This window comes from Capricornis sumatraensis, chromosome 18 (genome assembly GCF_032405125.1).
Source record: "Capricornis sumatraensis isolate serow.1 chromosome 18, serow.2, whole genome shotgun sequence".
Lineage (NCBI taxonomy): Eukaryota > Metazoa > Chordata > Mammalia > Artiodactyla > Bovidae > Capricornis > Capricornis sumatraensis.
The window spans coordinates 46,788,986-46,807,678 of record NC_091086.1 but is presented as its reverse complement, the minus strand read 5'-3'; the positions used below and the strand labels follow the sequence as shown (position 1 = coordinate 46,807,678).

At 41.1% G+C, this 18,693-nt stretch overlaps 1 protein-coding gene across 2 annotated transcripts in view; it reads right to left on the bottom strand.

Annotated features, from left to right (window-relative positions):
- ADAMTS12 (ADAM metallopeptidase with thrombospondin type 1 motif 12) overlaps nt 1–18,693 on the bottom strand; it is a 374,380-nt gene that overhangs the window by 88,086 nt on the left and 267,601 nt on the right. For both annotated transcript variants that reach the window (XM_068990670.1, XM_068990671.1), the window contains 2 exons: nt 7,804–8,048; nt 6,008–6,146 (listed from right to left, as the gene is read on the bottom strand). In XM_068990670.1, coding sequence (XP_068846771.1) covers nt 6,008–6,146; nt 7,804–8,048 — 384 coding nt within the window. The remainder of the gene's footprint in view (nt 1–6,007; nt 6,147–7,803; nt 8,049–18,693) is intronic.

Below are 18,693 nucleotides of genomic sequence, written 5' to 3'. Positions count from 1 at the left end.
TTTTGCTGTCTCACATACAGGGTTATTGTTACCATCTTTCTAAATTCCATATATATGTGTTAGTATACTGTATTGGTGTTTTTCTTTCTGGCTTACTTCACTCTGTATAATCAGCTCCAGTTTCATCCACCTCATTAGAACTGATTCAAATGTATTCTTTTTAAAGGCTGAGTAATACTTCATTGTGTATATGTACCACAGCTTTCTTATCCATTCATCTGCTGATGGACATCTAGGTTGTTTCCATGTCCTGGCTATTATAAACAGTGCTGCGATGAACATTGGGGTACACGTGTCTCTTTCAATTCTGGTTTCCTCGGTGTGTATGCCCAGCAGTGGGATTGCTGGGTCATAAGGCAGTTCTATTTCCAGTTTTTTAAGGAATCTCCACACTGTTCTCCATAGTGGCTGTACTAGTTTGCATTCCCACCAACAGTGTAAGAAGGTTCCCTTTTCTCCACACCCTTTCCAGCATTTATTGCTTGTAGACTTTTGGATCACAGCCATTCTGACTGGTGTGAAATGGTACCTCATTGTGGTTTTGATTTGCATTTCTCTAATAATGAGTGATGTTGAGCATCTTTTCATGTGTTTGTTAGCCATCTGTATGTCTTCTTTGGAGAAATGTCTTTAGTTCTTTGGCCCATTTTTTGATTGGGTCATTTATTTTTCTGGAATTGAGCTGCAGGAGTTGCTTGTATATTTTTGAGATTAGTTGTTTGTCAGTTGCTTCATTTGCTATTATTTTCTCCCAGTCTGCAGGCTGTCTTTTCACCTTGCTTATAGTTTCCTTTGTTGTGCAGAAGCTTTTAATTTTAATTAGGTCCAATTTATTTTTGCTTTTATTTCCAGTATTCTGGGAGATGGGTCATAGAGGATCCTGCTGTGATTTATGTCAGAGAGTGTTTTGCCTATGTTCTCCTCTAGGAGTTTTATAGTTTCTGGTCTTACATTTAGATCTTTAATCCATTTTGAGTTTATTTTTGTGCATGGTGTTAGAAAGTGATCTAGTTTCATTCTTTTACAAGTGGTTGACCAGTTTTCCCAGCACCACATGTTAAAGAGGTTTTCTTTAATCCATTGTATATTCTTGCCTCCTTTGTTGAAGATAAGGTTCCATAGGTGTGTGGACTTATCTCTGGGCTTTCTATTTTGTTCCATTGGTCTATATTTCTGTCTTTGTGCCAGTACCATACTGTCTTGATGACTGTGGCTTTGTAGTAGAGCCTGAAGTCAGGCAGGTTGATTCCTCCAATTCCATTCTTCTTTCTCAAGATTGCTTTGGCTATTTGCATTTTTTTGTATTTCCATACAAATTGTGAAATTATTTGTTCTAGTTCTGTGAAAAATACTGCTGGTAGCTTGATAGGGATTGCATTGAATCTATTGATTGCTTTGGGTAGTATACTCATTTTAACTATATTGATTCTTCTGATCCATGAACATGGTATATTTCTCCATTAGTTTCCTCTTTGATTTCTTTCACCAGTGTTTTATAGTTTTCTATATATAGTTCTTTAGTTTCTTTAGGTAGATATATTCCTAAGTATTTTATTCTTTTCATTGCAATGGTGAATTGAATTGTTTCCTTAATTTCTTTTCCTATTTTCTCATTATTAGTGTATAGGAATGCAAGGGATTTCTGTGTTGATTTTATATCCTGCAACTTTAGTGTATTCATTGATTAGCTCTAGTAATTTTCTGGTGGAGTCTTTAGGGTTTTCTATGTAGAGGATCATGTCATCTGCAAACAGTGAGAGTTTTACTTCTTCCTTTCCAATTTGGATTCCTTTTATTTACTTACTTTTAAACTTTTTCTTTTTTGTTGAGTTATAGCCAATTAACAAAAAATGTTGTGATGGTTTCAAGTAAACCACAAAGGGACCTAGCCATATATATACACTTATCTTTTCTCCCCCAAGCCCCCAATGCCATCCAGGCTGCCACATAACATTGAGCAGAGTTCCATGTGCTACACAGCAGGGCCTTGTTGGTTATCCATTTTAAATATAGCAGTGTGTACCACCTTACTTTTAGTTCAAGCCACTAATATTACTTCCCCAGATGACTGCCAAGATCTTCTTTCTCTTTGCCATTCCTCTAATGTTTCTCCCATATGGAAACAAAACATTGACCCTAGTTAACTCTGAGAGGAAGGAAAGAGAGTGGAATTAGGGAGTGCTCTTTAAGTATATTTGTGTACTTTGTTATTCTTTAAAAATGAAGATTGAAATAAACATGACATAGTAATAAGATCTGATAAACTTGAGTGGTTGATATACAGGAGTTTGTTATGGCATTCTTTTTTTGCTGGGATGTTTGAAATATTTTCCGGTGAAAAAGTGTAAAACTAAAATAACACAATAACAAAATGAATAAAGTAAAATAAAATGATTGCTACTATCCATTTGCAACCCTTTTACTACAGGAATCAATTTGATAATAAATTTCTTAACACTTGGTATATCTTACTTTTTGAACCTAGAAATTACATTTACAAATTAACATTTAATGAGATCATTCTTTACATGGGCCCAAAGATGCTCATTACAGGGTGATGATCAATAAGGAATTGGCTAAGGGAATTTTGCTTTGTCTTGCCAATGAAATATAATGTGTCCCTAAAAGTGATTGCTCTGGAGACTGAATAATACATGGAAAGGTACCTATGTTAGGATGTTAAATGGAAACATGTGTATCTGTGTACATAAATCCATCCACATGCACACAACTATAAACATCTACTGGAGAAGGAAATGGCAACCCACTCCAGTGCTCTTGCTTGGAAAATCCCATAGGTGGAGGAGCCTGGAAGGCTACAGTTCATGGGGTTGCAAAGAGTTGGACACTACTGAGCAACTTCACTTCATTTCATATAAACATCTATGATGAGAAACAAGAATATTGAAGGGCAATAAAGCAAAATACCACAGTGCATATGTGTTAGGATGCTGATTTAAAAATTTTTTTTCATTAATGTATTTAAGTTATTTTATAATATATAAAGTTTTAATCTGACATAAAAACACACCACCAAATGAATCAGTGTTTCAGGCATGCTTCCATCTTTATATTTAACAGTGAGTGTCCTGTGTAAATATTAGCATTTCATTCTCTATGTTTGAGAGTATGAAGGTAGATATGCTGTCACTCTTCTCTGCCAGAACAAAGACAGCACAGTGCTATTTGAATAGATAGCAGAGACTGAAATTCAGGTGAGCATGTGGACACTATGATCTCTCTGCTAAGGTTTAATAAGCAGAGTGACATTTGCCCAAGTTGGCCGAGGTGCAACTGAAGGATCAGGCTGTATCAAAATCAAAGGCCCAATTCACACTTGGTAAGGCTGTTGTATCTCCTTGCTAACTGCAGATGTATCTTTACAATTCTCACACCAATCAGCCATCTATATTGTATTTCCCCTGTTCTGAAATATTACACAAGTCACGCAAAAATATTTCCCCATGCTGAAATAGCAGGAGGGGGTGGATGATGTTCTCTTCTTCTCTGAGGATGCCCTGCTAAGGCAGGACTGACTGAGTTTCTCTCTGTGGTGTCCTGGGACAAATGATTCAAACTTAAAGCTTAAAATCCTAGGATAGAGGAGCCTAGCAGGCTATGGTCCATGGGGTTGCAAAAGAGTGGGACACAACTTAGCAACTAAACAACAACAATCCTTGCACAAAAAAGAGAACAAAAGGGATGCAAAATTGAAAAAGTATTTGTTAACCACAATGAAGTCTCAATGACTTCATGTTCCTCACAACTGGTCCTCAGGGAAATATTTTCTTATTTTCTGCTTAAGTAGCTTTTGCTTCTCAGCGTGTTCAGTCCTCCTAGGCAGCATCCTTGGCAGGAACAGCAGGACAGGCTCTCACGGATGCCCCCAAGGCTGCTGTCAGTGCACATTTGACCTGGACAGATTTCCAGAGGTTTGGGGTTTTCAAAACATCACGCATTTTGAAATGGACATATGACCTGTTATTTCTAAAGGTTGTGTGCTGTGTGCTCACTCATGTCCGAGTCTTTGTGACCCCATGGACTGTAGCCCACCAGGCTCCTCTGTCCGTGGGATTCTCCAGGCAAGAATACTGGAGTAGGTTGCCATTTCCTTCTCCATTCCAAAGGTTAGCTCTTGGTTTTCTATACTGAAGGAGGGAAAGAAAGAAATCAGTAATACAAAAATTGTCTCACTGTCACTGGATTTCTTTCCACGATTGCCTCCCGGAGGGCAGAGGGTAGAAGGAGCAAGTGGACAAGTGAAGCAAAGTATATGAGAGGAAGCCAGGGAGAAGGAGGCTGTATTCTCCTGGCTCCTTCACTCCATCACTTTGATTCTCTTTGCTGGATTGCTGATTCTGGCATTTCAGCACATAGTTGTCCTTGATTCATAGGCAGTAGTAACAATGCATGCATGCGTGCTAAGTCACTTTAGTCGTGTCTGACTCTTTGCAACCCAATAGACTGTAGCCCGCCAGTCTGTCCATGGGATTCTCCAGGCAAAAATACTGGAGTGGGTTGCTTTGCCCTCTTCCAGGGGATTTTCCTGATCCAGGGATTGAAGCCGCTTCTCTTATGTTTCCTGCTTTGGCAGGCAGGTTCTTTAGACCTAGAGCTAGTTGCCCTCATTTTATAGGCAGTAGTAACAATAGAGGCAGAAAACTCCAGAACAGACTTGGACAGGATCCAAAAGAAGAAAAGAGAGTTAGAGTTTACTATTAAAGCCCCCAGATGAGTCAAGAGCCCCAAGTACCAGAACAACCCCAACTCCTGCCTTCAGAGACCCCGAGAGCCCGTGTTCTACAAATGTCCACGTGGTCCTGTCCAGCTTCTAGCATCTGTCTGCAGGAGGACTGTGCCTATAGGGCTGAGCCCAATCAAACCGAAGCAGAAGTGGTCTGCATCACTCCAGGCCATGGCCGTTATGAAGGGCCAGTCTGCCTCTTCAATTTCTGCCCTCCCAGTGGTGCAATTTCAGATGTCTCAGCTACAAGACAAAGCAGGGTCATCTGATATATATGTCAGATTTAGAATGGAATAAAAATAAACCTTCACTGTGTTCCTAAGATTTTGATTTGTTACCGCAGCAAAACATGTCCTATCCTGACATACTTAACAGCAAGGAACCTCTCCAATGCTTGATTTTATGAGAGAAAACGATTATTCCTGTAGGTATGAAAAACTGCTCAATTGGAGACATAAGAAGACCATTGGGCTAGGAGTCAGGAGAGCTGGTTATGGTCTGGATGTGGCCGTAATGGAAAGGATGCCTCTGGTAGGTGGTTTGACTTCTGTGGTCCTCAACTAGAGCAGTTATAAATCTTTATGTTTTCCTTTTTAAAAAGACACACAGGTTGTTGCTAAGCACAAGATTTGAGCTCCATGACGCCCTTGAGGGTTGGGATGGGGTGGGAGGTGGGAGGGAGGTTCAAGAGGGAGGGGACATGGGTATACCCATGGCTGATTCATGTTGATGTATGGCAGAAACCAACAAAATATTGTAAAGCAATTATCCTCCAATTAAAAATAAATAAATAAGTAAATAAAAAGACATGTAGGGACTTCCCTGGCAGTCAAGTGGCTAAGATTCCAAGCTCCCAATGCAGGGAGCCCGGGTTCCACCCTTGGTCAGGGAACTAGATCCCACATGCTGCAACTAAGAGTTAGCATACCACAACTAAAAATCCCACATGGTGAAACGAAGACCCGGCAAAGCCAAATAAATAAATATAGAAAATAAATAGAAGACTTGTAACTCTTTATGTACACAAAACGTTTCATGAGGATAGTATATAAAGCTGATTAAAAAACAAACAAACAAACAAACAAAAAAACCCTGCCTCCTTGTTTATACCATGTCTGACACATTTACTACTCATCGAAGCCCCTGGGCCATCTTTGTAGAACCCTGCAGACCCAGGGGCATGAGTGCAAACTGCCGGCTTGAACTATTTCCGTGGCTTATTCTGAAGCTGACGTGGTTCATAGAGAGAGCATCTGTTCTCACCTGTTCCACATGTTACACTGCACTCTGTCCAGCGACCATACTGCCAGAAGTACACCAGCTTCTCCATGTCATTGTCAAGGCCATCCTTCCGGATTGTGTACTCATACTTGATACCAGGGTTAGTCACCTGGAATAGAAGCTAAAGGGCAAGAGAGGGGTCATGCAAAACTCTGATGTGACCTTACACTGCAAATCACAGTCACATAAAAATCCTGCCCAATGTCCTCCCCTTTAAAGTAGTCATGAAGGCATGCACTGGAAAAGATGCCATTAAATAAATACATCTACTTCCCACCTGTAAGTCTATATACATCTACATCTAATCTGCCCCAATCTATTATTTCTTGACTGAATTCCCATGGGAAATCTAATCATATGGGAATTATTCTGAGGGATTAACCAGAGTACCCTTTCCAACAATAGCTGGTAGGTCACTTTGTGCCCTTGCATACCTACTAACTTTGTGGTTATGGGTAATTTCCTTGATCTCTTGTGCCTTACTTTCCTTATCAACAAGGTAAGGATAATCACAGCATGACTAAGGATTGTTGATGAGGGCTAAATAAATAATAGTTATGTTATTAGATATGGTTGGATCTGTGCCTGGCATACAGTTAGCACTCAGTAAACACTAATTTGGCTGTTGTTGTTATTGCTTTATGATGCCCTCTTCCAGCTCTTAGGCTGATTTCTTTACAGCATATAATTCTGGGGTTAAAATAGTCATGGGTTTTCGCCAAAGCACAAAATTGTAATCAGAATTTGGGACCTTCTCCTCCTTTCCCTCTCCTTTAGGCAATCTACTTATCAGGTGTTTGAATTAGATTCATCTTACATTAGAGGTGGTGGATTGGTTGCTCCATGGAATTGTGGGTCCCCATATATTAAACTTTTCCCTGGTGGGCCTCTAAAATGTAAGGTCTCCTGACATTTATGGATCATGGCTGTCAAGCCTTGACTTCCAGCTTCTGTGAATGCTCTGATCTCTGGTTCTGAAATGACTTTCCTCTAAATTCTGAATACAGTTAGATGTCACTATCTCTTGGGCCATTTGTAATCCCCAACCTGCCTTGCCTCTGCTGGTATAATTATCCCACTCCTTTTCTATAGTTCTTTGCCAGTATGATAGACAAATAACTTCTGCCTTTGAAGAGCATATCCTATATATAAATATATTTCTCCTCCAAGAGTTTTAGAAAGTCAGATCTTTCGTCTGAGGACAAACACATGAGACCACATGGAAGAACCATGTCAGTTCATCACCACTGCTGGAAAGCTGTTTGAAAACTCATAACAGGCTGACATAGATTGGTGCTATCATTTTCATATCTAAGGAAAAAACTCATTCTGAAATAAATAGCCTACATTGACCATACTGGAAACTGAACTCCATGGATGATCTTAGGGCCCCTGGCATTCCATCATGAGAGTTTCAGCAATTTTAGGCAATAAAAGATTTTCCCCCTTGTTCCTCGCTAAAAGGTTTAAGGATTCTTAATGAAGGTATACTAAGTCGCTTCAGTCATGTCTGACTTTTTGCGACCCTATGGACTATAGACTTCCAGGCCCCTCTCTCTATGGTGGTTCTCCAGGCAAAATCCTGGAGCAGGTTACCATGCCCTGTTTCAGGGGATCTTCCCAATCCAGGGATCAAACCTGCATCTCTTATGTCTCCTGCATTGGCAGGCAGGTTCTTTACCACTAGAGCCATATCCTCTAGCAAATACTTAGGAAAAGAAAATTAGAAAGATCCTAACTAGTGTAAATGTCAGCAGTTTCCTTCACTTCTGCATTACCTGGATCCACACTGACTCATTGGTGGGACCCGTGGCCATCAGTTTCTCCAGGTCTCCTTTTCTGTCATATTGAAAGATGGTCCCTGCCAGCTTGTAGTTCCCATTCCATTGGATAATAAATCCTCCATTGAGGTAATATTTTTCAGGGTCTTCACTCCTGATGGCCAGAAAGTTTCCAGCTCCTTCAACCTCCATTACTCGTATATCCCTGGCTCCTTTTGGAATCAGTCCGATGTCAACATAACCTAAGGAGGAAAGAAAAGCATGCAAGCTTAGCCGAACACAATCTGTTTCCAACCATCATCTATGCTCTTTTCAGCATCTCCACCATTTAGTGCCCTTGTCTTCCTGCTGGGTGGGTACTGAGACGGGCAGATGCACTACTCATGGGGAACTTTAAGGAGCTTGGCCATGAGTAGAAATCTCAGGAGCTTTGTGACTCAGTACATAATCAGTTTTATGAGAGGAGAGGTGAAATAAATGAAGATCAGATTCTGAAGCTTTTGTGGTTGATCCAGCATTTATTCTTCTGTGATTTCCTGTTGATAGTTCAAAATGTTACAGCCCCTAGCCAGCTTCCCATTTGCATTTTGCTCCCCATTTGTTGCTGCTATCAGATTAATCTTCCTGAACACTTGCAGTGACTAAATCTTTTGCCTCATCCTCATTGCCTGAAAATTAAAAACAGGTGAGGAAATAATTTAATCATAGCTTAAATTCATTAAGAGAATTCTGTAGGGAATCTTGGATTGATTGCCACCTGGTACACTTGAATACAACTTATGATGAGAAACTCAGCTCTGAGCATAGTTTTTTATATTGCTGGACAATTATATTCATTAAAAATATTTTTTTCATATTTTCTTATATTTTGATGAAATAAAAACTTATGTTTTATTCTCATGTGTTCTAATCCAACATTCTCAAAAAACAGAACATCCACTTAAAGACCATGATCAGTTCTAGCTACAGTCTTATCCTCACTTATTGGTTATTATGGTAGGAGACCTAAAGGCGAGAAATGGAATTAAAACATGAAGTGTTTCCTCTCTTTGCCAGACTTTAAGCTAAGCCCTTTATGCATTCATCCTATTTATGCTTCTTAAGAACATAAGAAGCATATGTTCACCACCTTATAGCTGTTATAGAAAGGAAAGACTCTGGGGAAAGCACTGGGAAAGGTGTACTGGGCCTGAGAGTTAGACATCAGTTCTAGTTTCTGCATCACAATAAGCTCCATGATGCCCATCAACTTATTCAACTGCTTTGAATGTCATCAGTAAAAGGAAGGAGCTTGAATGAGATGATGTCTGACATCCTTCCTAGCGCTGATAATCAATTATTTTACCCATTTCTAGGCTACATTTTCTGTGTTCCTTTACTTTTTCCATGCAAAACTTCATTTATTTATTTATTTTTGTTGTTGCTTTTTTTATTTAAATTTTTATTTTTACTTTATTTTGCTTTACAATACTGTATTAGTTTTGCCATACATTGAAATGAATCCGCCACGTGTGTACATGAGTTCCCAATCCTGAACCCCCCTCCCACCTCCCACCCCATATCATCTCTCTGGATCATCCCCGTGCACCAGCCCCAAGCATCCTGTATCAAAACTTCATTTTAAGATCTTGATCATCCTGGTCATTTCCCACTGGATTTATCCTAGGTTTTATTCTGACTAACAAGCAAGCCCTCATCTCTGTCACCTAAAAGTGCCCCGACTGCTTTCTTTTCCTCAGACATTAACACAGCACAGAATCCTGGGTGTTAAAACCCACAACAAGCCAGCAGGAATGATTTACTCAGAAGCTGTGCACAGGCCGCAACTTCAGCTCTATTTTTCAAACTTGCAGCTGCCATCCAGAGGAACCAAAGTGTAGGCATGGAGTACTTGATTAAACTCCACTAGGCCCTTACAAACTCACCTGAGACACTTGATTAAAACTACTGATTTACAACTAGCAGGGCAAAATATTTATCACATGTAATTGAGGGTAATGCAATTGTTTAAAAAACTTTGGAACACTGCTTCCTATAGCCATAGCAGAGCTTCTTGTAGCAGAGCTCATGCAGAAAAGTCAACTGGCATTAAATAGGATGCTGCTGTTGTTTAGTCGCTCAGTCATGTCTGACTCTTTTGAGACCCTATGCACTGGAGCCTGCCAGGCTCCTCTGTCCATGGGATTTCTCAGGCAAGAATACTGGAGTGGGTTGCCATTTCCTTCTCCAGGGGATCTTCCAGACCCAGGGATTGAACCCATGTCTCCTGCATTAGCCGGTGGATTCTTTACCACTGAGCCATCTGGAAAGCCCATTAAATAGTATGATAACCACCATATCCTTTGTCTTAAAACAAGCAAGAAACCAAACAAAATAAAAAAGCTATGAGAAATAGATGAGAAAACAACCCCCAAGAGTTTGCTTTTTATCTTCCACTTAAGAATATTAAATTTAGAAATATTTATTGTGTGTAGATTCTCCCATATTAAAAGGGGAAGTATATCAATTTAAAATAAAAGATTTCATTGAATACAATATCTGCTTCTGAACAGTTTGTAGACAGAAGGTGTAAACAGGCAGATTTAGCCATGAGCAAATGTAATACATATTTATAATATATTTTTGCAAAAGAACATCAAAAATGAAACCCGAAAAATAGAATTCTGATATTTGGAGTTAAAAAGAACCACAACATATCCACAGACTCTTACACATGACAAAATAGCCCACAATAGAGAGGAGTGTAAAATGAGAAGTAAAAGTTTCCATTTCCCTCCACCCAGAGTCTTAAATCCCAAAGATAATTACACTTAATAGTTTCTTGGATTCTCTTTCAAAACCTTTCTTTGTACTTATAAAAACACATACATGCTTTTTTAAACAAGTGATATATCATACTATATGAACATTTTAACTATTGCTTTTTAAATTTAATGTACCTCTCACATCTTTCCACATTTTTGAGCATTGCAACAACTGCCAAAATGACATAAACCTATTTTTTAACCAACACACTGTTAATGGACATTTAGGTGGAAGGGAATGACCATCTATCTACAAAATGAAGAAATGTTTTCCAAGAGAGGAGGCAATCTATGCTATATCCCACATATGTATGTGTATATATATATACACACACATATCTATAACCAGGATTTGTTAAATACCTAAAACAGCATTTTTAATGAAAAAATGTGATTGGTAGAACAGACATGAAAAAAGTCCCCTTGAATGTCTCATATTCATGGGTCTTCTTTACAGAAATCAGAATCATATAAAAAAAGCTGTAGAGGTGAAGGGTTATTGAGACATTTATTCGATGTCAAGGGAAAATTTTCAGGGTTGGTAAGAATATCCCTCAAATAGTAAGAAAGATTAATATATTCATTCAGCAAATCACTTTTCTTTCATTTTCCCCAGTAAACACTATCCTTTTGCACCAGTACTGGGGAAAGCAGAAAGACGTAATCTTGACCTCAAAGGAGGAGTCTCTTCTTTGTCCACAGAGACCACCTGGAAAAACCATCTCTGAGTCTAAAAATCTTAAGCTAAAAGAATATTCATGACCTTTGAGGATGGGGTAGAAGACTGGCCTCACTTCTGAAGACATATCATAGGAGGAACAGTGGATTATTGTGCTAATATGCATCTTATCCAACTATTCTAAAAAAGGGATTTGCTCACTGGCTTATTTTGTTTCCAGTCTGTCACTTCAAATAAAAATGTGTTTATGAAGAGGTCATACTGTTAACCCATGCAATTTATCTACAACTACCAGATTGCCTTTTCCTTTTTTAAAAAAAATTTGTTCTGTCAGTTTGTGGCAAGCAAGACGATCCTCACTGCAGGCCAAGATGTCATGGTTTCTGTGAGGAAAGATTTTTTTTGTTTTTTTTTTTTTGCCTGGGAAAGACAGATCACTCTTCTGAAGCCTGGCTTGACGGCAGTGACACACTGGTGTCTGGTTCAGATTCAAACCTGCATTTGACCTGCTCACAAATCACAGTGAGGAAGAGCTACATAGAATTGTATTCATCAACTAGGTGTTTGAGAATTAAAGTGTTCCGGATTTGGAACTTTAGCCTCAATTATTTCAAAATAGGGTAGGAAGGGGCCTGGAGTCATGGAACACACCATGAGCAACCATGATCCTCTTGTTATTGGGTTGGTTAAAAAGTTCATTCAGGTTTTTCCACAAGATCTTACAGAAAAATCTGAATTAATTTTTTGGCCAACCCAATAGAAACCGGTGGAAACAGCAGAGGGAACAGACAGAGGCTTCCTGACTCTGAACACTTCCAGGGTAAAGCCCCACAGTCCTGAGCCCAGGAAGTCTCTCAGCTCTTCTGATGGGAGAACTTCTGTGTAAAGTGTCCATTCTCCCTACTCCCTCCAACTCAAGGTTTCCCAGAAAGTGTGACTTAGGACAGTTTCCAAGTAAAGATGGTATTTTGGTAAATATGGTTTCAAGAAAGCCATATCCTCTCTCACCATTATCTCCTAACTTCTGCCTCCAATTCTGTCTCTGGGATGTTTTCTTATGTGATTCTCATCCCCTTTACATGAACTTCTTTAGTCCAGGCCCTCATCTCCTGGACCTGGGTTGATATCCCAGCACTAGGCTCTCCTATTCTAGGCAATTTTGTATGTCATTGGCAAACTAGTCTTTCTATGACACTGACCTCCTCATGTCATTTCACCTTTCTAAAATCATATAATGGCTGTGCTGTGCCAAGTCACTTCAGTCATATCTGACTCTTTGCAACCCTACGGACTGTAGCCTGCCAGGCTCCTCTGTCCATGGGATTCTCCAGGCAAGAATACTAGAGCTGGTTGCCATCCCCTCTTCTAGGGGATCTTCCTGACCCAGGGATCAAACCAGTGTTCTTATGTCTCCTGCATTGGCAGGCAGGTTCTTTACCACTAGCATCATCCTGGAAGCCCCAGAATGGTCCCTATTCCCTCTTACATCAATAGGAAATAAATTGAATATTGTGGGACAGCCTAGGAGCAACTTTGAGTCATGAAGCCATATCCTTTCTTCTTAAAAGCATCTCAAGTCCCACTCCCCAGACTTGTATGGACCCTGCACTCAACACTGAGGCCACAGCCCCGACCTATGCTGTGAGTGCTCTTAGTGGGCTCTCTTCATATTCACGATCACATTAGTTTGTCACAGAGCCTAGAGGCCCCAAGCCAAAGTCCAGAATGTGCTTCATTATGGAATCAAGATGGGCATTTAAGTTATAATTTTTCTCAATTCTGAATTCTATGTGAATCTAATCTTTTGACCATAAAGATCAGTAGCAGAACCTAGGGAACTGCAGCCAGAAGTACTAAATACATAAACACACAAAATCAATACAGGATGGGATCCAGGGGGTCAGGTACAGAATTTCAGGCAGCTGCTGCTTTTCCTCCATTCCGGAAATATCTTCTAAAGATATGGATGCTAGTAGCAAGAGTTTAAGAACATTCTGTGTGTTTCTTCTGTTCTCTAGACTCTAGACCATTTTTTCAGCATGTTGAATTGTAGAAATAAAAAAAAAAAAAGAAAAACTGTATGTAAGGTATATTAGAGAGTGGAAACTGAATTAAGTATTATGCCAAAAGGCTTAAAGTAACTCGACTATGTGCATCAAATCTACTCAATAGATATGCAAATGTGTTACTTAAAATATAAAATTAAAGGTGAACTTTATACGGTAACTGTTCTAGTTCCATAAAAAGATTTGAAACGAAAGTTGAACACATTCTGGTTAGGACTAAATAAAGGAGGTAGGAATCAAGGCTGGTGGTTTGGGTCCTGAGTTAAGTGACACAATCAGTTGTAGAAGAGTTCCAGGGTGCTCAGAGAATGTGGTCCCTTGTTGCCAGCATCAAAACAAAGCAGGTCCATGAGAATAAGCCAAGGATTTGGGTTAGTGGTCAGAGGACCTGGCAATGGAGGGGTCAAGAGAAGCCAATAAAGGCCAAAGGAGTCCAGAGGGGTGGTTTTAGGAGGTCAATAGATTAAGTGCAAGAAGTTTAAAAAATACCAGAAAAGAGCTAGCTAATATTAAAGATCAAGGTAGGTGAGTATTACAGAATCAAGGAGATTAGGCAGCAGGAAATAAATCATGCTGAGGAACTGGGCAACAAGGGGTCAATGTTCCAGACCAAAGAGAATGGGCTGCAAGAGTTTGGGATGAAGGCCAAGGCTCTGGGTGGCACCTTGGAAGAAAAGGGCTTAATAGTCTCCCAACTTCCTTTTGAAACAGGCTCTTAATTTAAATTCTCCCTAAGAGCGAAACGTCACAGTGGATTCCTGGTGGTTCCATCACCCAGATAGTGTGAGGAAACAAGCAGTGGGAAGAGTCACCATCTTATTCATTATTCTGTCCCCCATGCCAAGCACTCAATAAGTGCTCAATTAAAATTTCTCAAGTAAAAGAGCAAGTGAGTGAATGAACAAATGAACCAGGGAGTTCCTGTACATACTAGTGTACTCTGGGCCTAAGTTCTTCAAACTGAACATACTTTCCATCACAGTAACCATGTACTACACCTAGATGCCTTTTTTTACCCTCTTTCTCCATGAGAGGAAATAGAAGTTATTATGGAGGGTCTGGGGGCAGGAGGAGAAGGGGATGACAGAGGATGAGATGGCTGGATGGCATCACTGACTCAATGGACATGAGTCTGAGTGAACTCCGGGAGTTGGTGATGGACAGGGAGGCCTGGTGTGCTGCAATTCATGGGGTCTCAAAGAGTCGGACATGACTGAGCGACTAAACTGAACTGAATGGAGGGTCTACAAGAGGATAGCCCTTTCGTTCCCCAAGCACGGTCCTACTTAAAAGAGTAGATGTCACCATCTAGTATGCAGTGTCAGATCTACTAAGCAGAGTTCCTCTTCCCAGAGAAAGATGGAATTTTAGCTGTTGAGACATTCCAGGGCAGCCATGAATAAAGACACCTTCTCCAAAAAACTCTGCCCAGCTTCAACACTTAGATATCAACAAATGATCAGCCTTGGTGCTGGGAATGGCAGAAGACAAAATACACCATGGAGGGTTGAAGGGGCCTCAGAAATGGCCCAGAGAGGTGGCTTCCCCAAGGTCAATGGCAAGCTAGACCAGTAACCCCATCTTTTTGCCTCTGAGCATACTTCAACTCCACATTATCCTCTGTTTCTTAGAAGCACACACAAAAAATATAGAAAAAGGCTTGACTAGTATTTCATGCCTCCATCATCAAGAGCAGCAGCAGCCAGAGAGGAGGCGGTACTGGGTATGACTGCCATGGACATCTCTAATGCAGACTTTTTCAACTATAGCTCTACTGGGAAAAAAGCTGACAGCCAGAGTAAAGCAGGACAAAAAAGAGAACTCAGGCAGAAGCCATGGATCAGTGTGGTCATGCAAGCTTTGAAGGATTTTTGAATCCTTGTGAGTGACTGAGCACATATTCTCATTATTTCCTAGTCATGGAGATAATTTTGCCACAAGAGCTAGTCTGCACCTGTTGCCCAAGTTCATTGCTTTTCAGTGTTGCCTGACGTTACTTTGCCGACTAAGGTCCGTCTAGTCAAGGCTATGGTTTTTCCAGTGGTCATGTATGGATGTGAGAATTGGACTGTGAAGAAGGCTGAGCGCTGAAGAATTGATGCCTTTGAACTGTGGTATTGGAGAAGACTCTTGAGAGTCCCTTGGACTGCCAGGAGATCCAACCAGTCCATTCTGAAGATCAACCCTGGGATTTCTTTGGAAGGAATGATGCTAAAGCTGAAGCTCCAGTACTTTGGCCACCTCATGAGAAGAGTTGACTCATTGAAAAAGACTCTGATGCTGGGAGAGATTGGGGGCAGGAGGAGAAGGGGATGACCGAGGATGAGATGGCTGGATGGCATCACAGGCTCGATGGACATGAGTCTGAGTGAACTCCGGGAGATGGTGATGGACAGGGAGGCCTGGCGTGCTGCGATTCATGGGGTCGCAAAGAGTCGGACATGACTGAGCGACTGAACTGAACTGAAGTGGGTTTTCTTTCAAGGTCATGGTTAAGAACAGTGATAGGCTGTTCTTAAGGCTGAAGGCTCTGCGGATCTCATGCACAAGTCCTGAAATAACAAAGCAATCTTCAATCAATCATAGTCTCGTGTCGCAGCTACAAACACACACTTGTTCTGGGAATAATTCTCCAGAAGGAACTGTCACAAGCCACAGACTCTTGAGGGCAAATGGGACCCTCATGACCAGCTTGCTGTCAACAGCAGCAGCTCTGGGTGGAGAGACAAAGAGGAAAGAATACTTTAGGACATGCACAAAAAGAGGAAGGATTCGGAGATTTCCATCTTTGGGCTGGCTCATCGAGCCAACTCAGTGTAAAAGATCTGATGCTGGGAAAGCTTGAAGGCAGGAAGAAAAAGGGATGACAGAGGGTGAGATCATTGGATGGTATCATTGATTCAATGGACGCAAGTTTGAGCAAACTCCAGGAGATGGTGAAGGACTGGGAAGCTTGGTGTGACGCAGTCCATGGGGGTCGCAAACAGTCAAACACGACTGAGTGAATGAATAACAATCTTTGGGCTAGAATCAGAAAGTGACTAAAACCCAATATTTTAATACTGGATATGCAGTATTGTGGAGAAGGCAATGGCACCCCACTCCAGTACTCTTGCCTAAAAAATCCCATGGATGGAGGAGCTTGGTGCGCTGCAGTCCATGGGGTGGCTAAGAGTCGGACACGACTTCACTTTCACCTTCACTTTTCACTTTCATACACTGGAGGAAGAAATGGCAACCCATTCCAGTGTTCTTGCCTGGAGAATCCCAGGGACGAGGAAGCCTGGCGGGCTGCCTTGTCTGTAGGGTCGCACAGAGTCAGACAGGACTGAAGCGACTTGGCCACAGCAGCAGCATGCAGTATGCAGTATTGTAACAATATTTGTGCTACAAAAGAGTTACAACACTCCAGCAAAATCACAGGCTGGACATCTAGGAGAAAATACCTACTCAGATATTATGTCAACATAATTCAGTTCTGTTCAGTCACTCAGACTCTTTGCAACCCCATGAATCTCACCACACCAGGCCTCCCTGTCCATCACCAACTCCTAGAGTTCACTCAGACTCATGTCCATCGAGTCAGTGATGCCATCCAGCCATCTCATCCTCTGTCGTCCCCTTCTCCTCCTGCTCCCAATCCCTCCCAGCATCAGAGTCTTTTTCAATGAGTCAACTCTTCGCATGAGGTGACCAAAGTACTGGAGCTTCAGCTTCAGCATCATAACTAGAGAATAAAGATTTGCTTCCTTTATTGTCAAAGGAATATAGAATCCATCCTATGAAAGAGTTTTTTCACTGAAATTTACATGAGTAAATTGAATACCTACTGTGTATATATATATATATTCATATACATCCTTTGTATTTGCTGATTTGAGGCTGGATGGAGAAAAAGCGTGAAAGACAATTCAGCCTTCAGATTGCATTGTGTTAGAAAAAAAGAATACAATATAAGGTGCAAAAAGGGCAACAACACAAGATAGCAGGTAAACAAGTACAGAAAATAATACATTTGGTGTCTTCCAGGAGAGGAGCTTTCTCTTTTGACTTTGGCCTTTGCATAAATCATCTTCTCCAATACAATCTGATTCTCTTTCATAAAATTTTCTATTACTGTTTGGCCTCACTCAATCTGGGAGTGTGGTGGTGGCAGCCAGCTTCTTTACAATGCTTCTAGCTTTTTTGGGCATGTAGCAAAAGTGGGTTCTGGCCAGTGTCCAGTGGGTATATGGAACACAGACCCCTAACTGGGTGTTGCAGAGTTTAGAATGAGTGCTTACCGGGTTTCTCCACTGTGCTGTGGGTGGCCATGCCAAAGGGCTTTGAGAAAGCCGTCAGGGCAAAAACAGCATAAAGCTGACACACTCTCTGGATGTCAAGAGCCATCAGAAAGCGGAAAGGCAATGGGGATAAAAATGCTCAGTGGAGGGCATACAGCCAGATGGACTGCAGTTTCTGAGGTAGGTGTGGTAGAGGGAGGGAAACTCAAGATGTTTCTGGTCCGTTTTCCTCACCCCTAGGACACCAGGGCAGAGATGAGATCCCAGAACTAAAGCCTGATTTCCTAAGGGCTTAAAAGGTTAAGTGGTAGAGATTTGAGAATGAAAACTCTGCTTTTCAAAGGAGTTACCATAACGTTATGGAGAAAGTGAAAGTTAAAGTCACTCAGTCATATCCGACTCTCTGCGACCCCATGAACTATACAGTCCATGGAATTCTCCAGGCCAGAATACTGGAGTGGGTAGCCTTTCCCTTCTCTGGGGCATCTTCCCAACCTGGTGACTGAACCCAGGTCTCCCACATTGCAGGTGGATTCTTTACCAGCTGAGTCACCGGGGAAACCCAAGAACACTGGAGTGGGTAGCTTATTCCCTTCTCCAGCAGATCTTCCTGACCCAGGAATTGAGCTGGGGTCTTCTGCATTGCAGGCAGATTCTTTACCAACTTAGCTATCAGGGAAGCTCTGTTATGGAGAAGGAAATGACAACCCACTCCAGTAATCTTGACTGGAAAATCCCATGGACAGAAGAGCCTGGTGGGCTGCAGTCCAGAGGGTCGTAAAGAGTGGGACACAACTGAGAGACTAAGCACGCACACCATAATGTTAAGAGCATACCATGTCTGAGGCCAAAGATACAAAGCCCCACAAAAAAGAAATAAAACAGGTTAAATAAAGGAATGCAATTTTAAGTCTGACTTTTACTAATCCAAGTAAATAAGGTCACATCTAAATAATGAAAAGTATTTACATAACACCTTTGTAAAGACTGAATAAATATTAGCTATCACAGAGCACTTGACCATACACTTGAGATAAATGGGTTGTCATTGACAT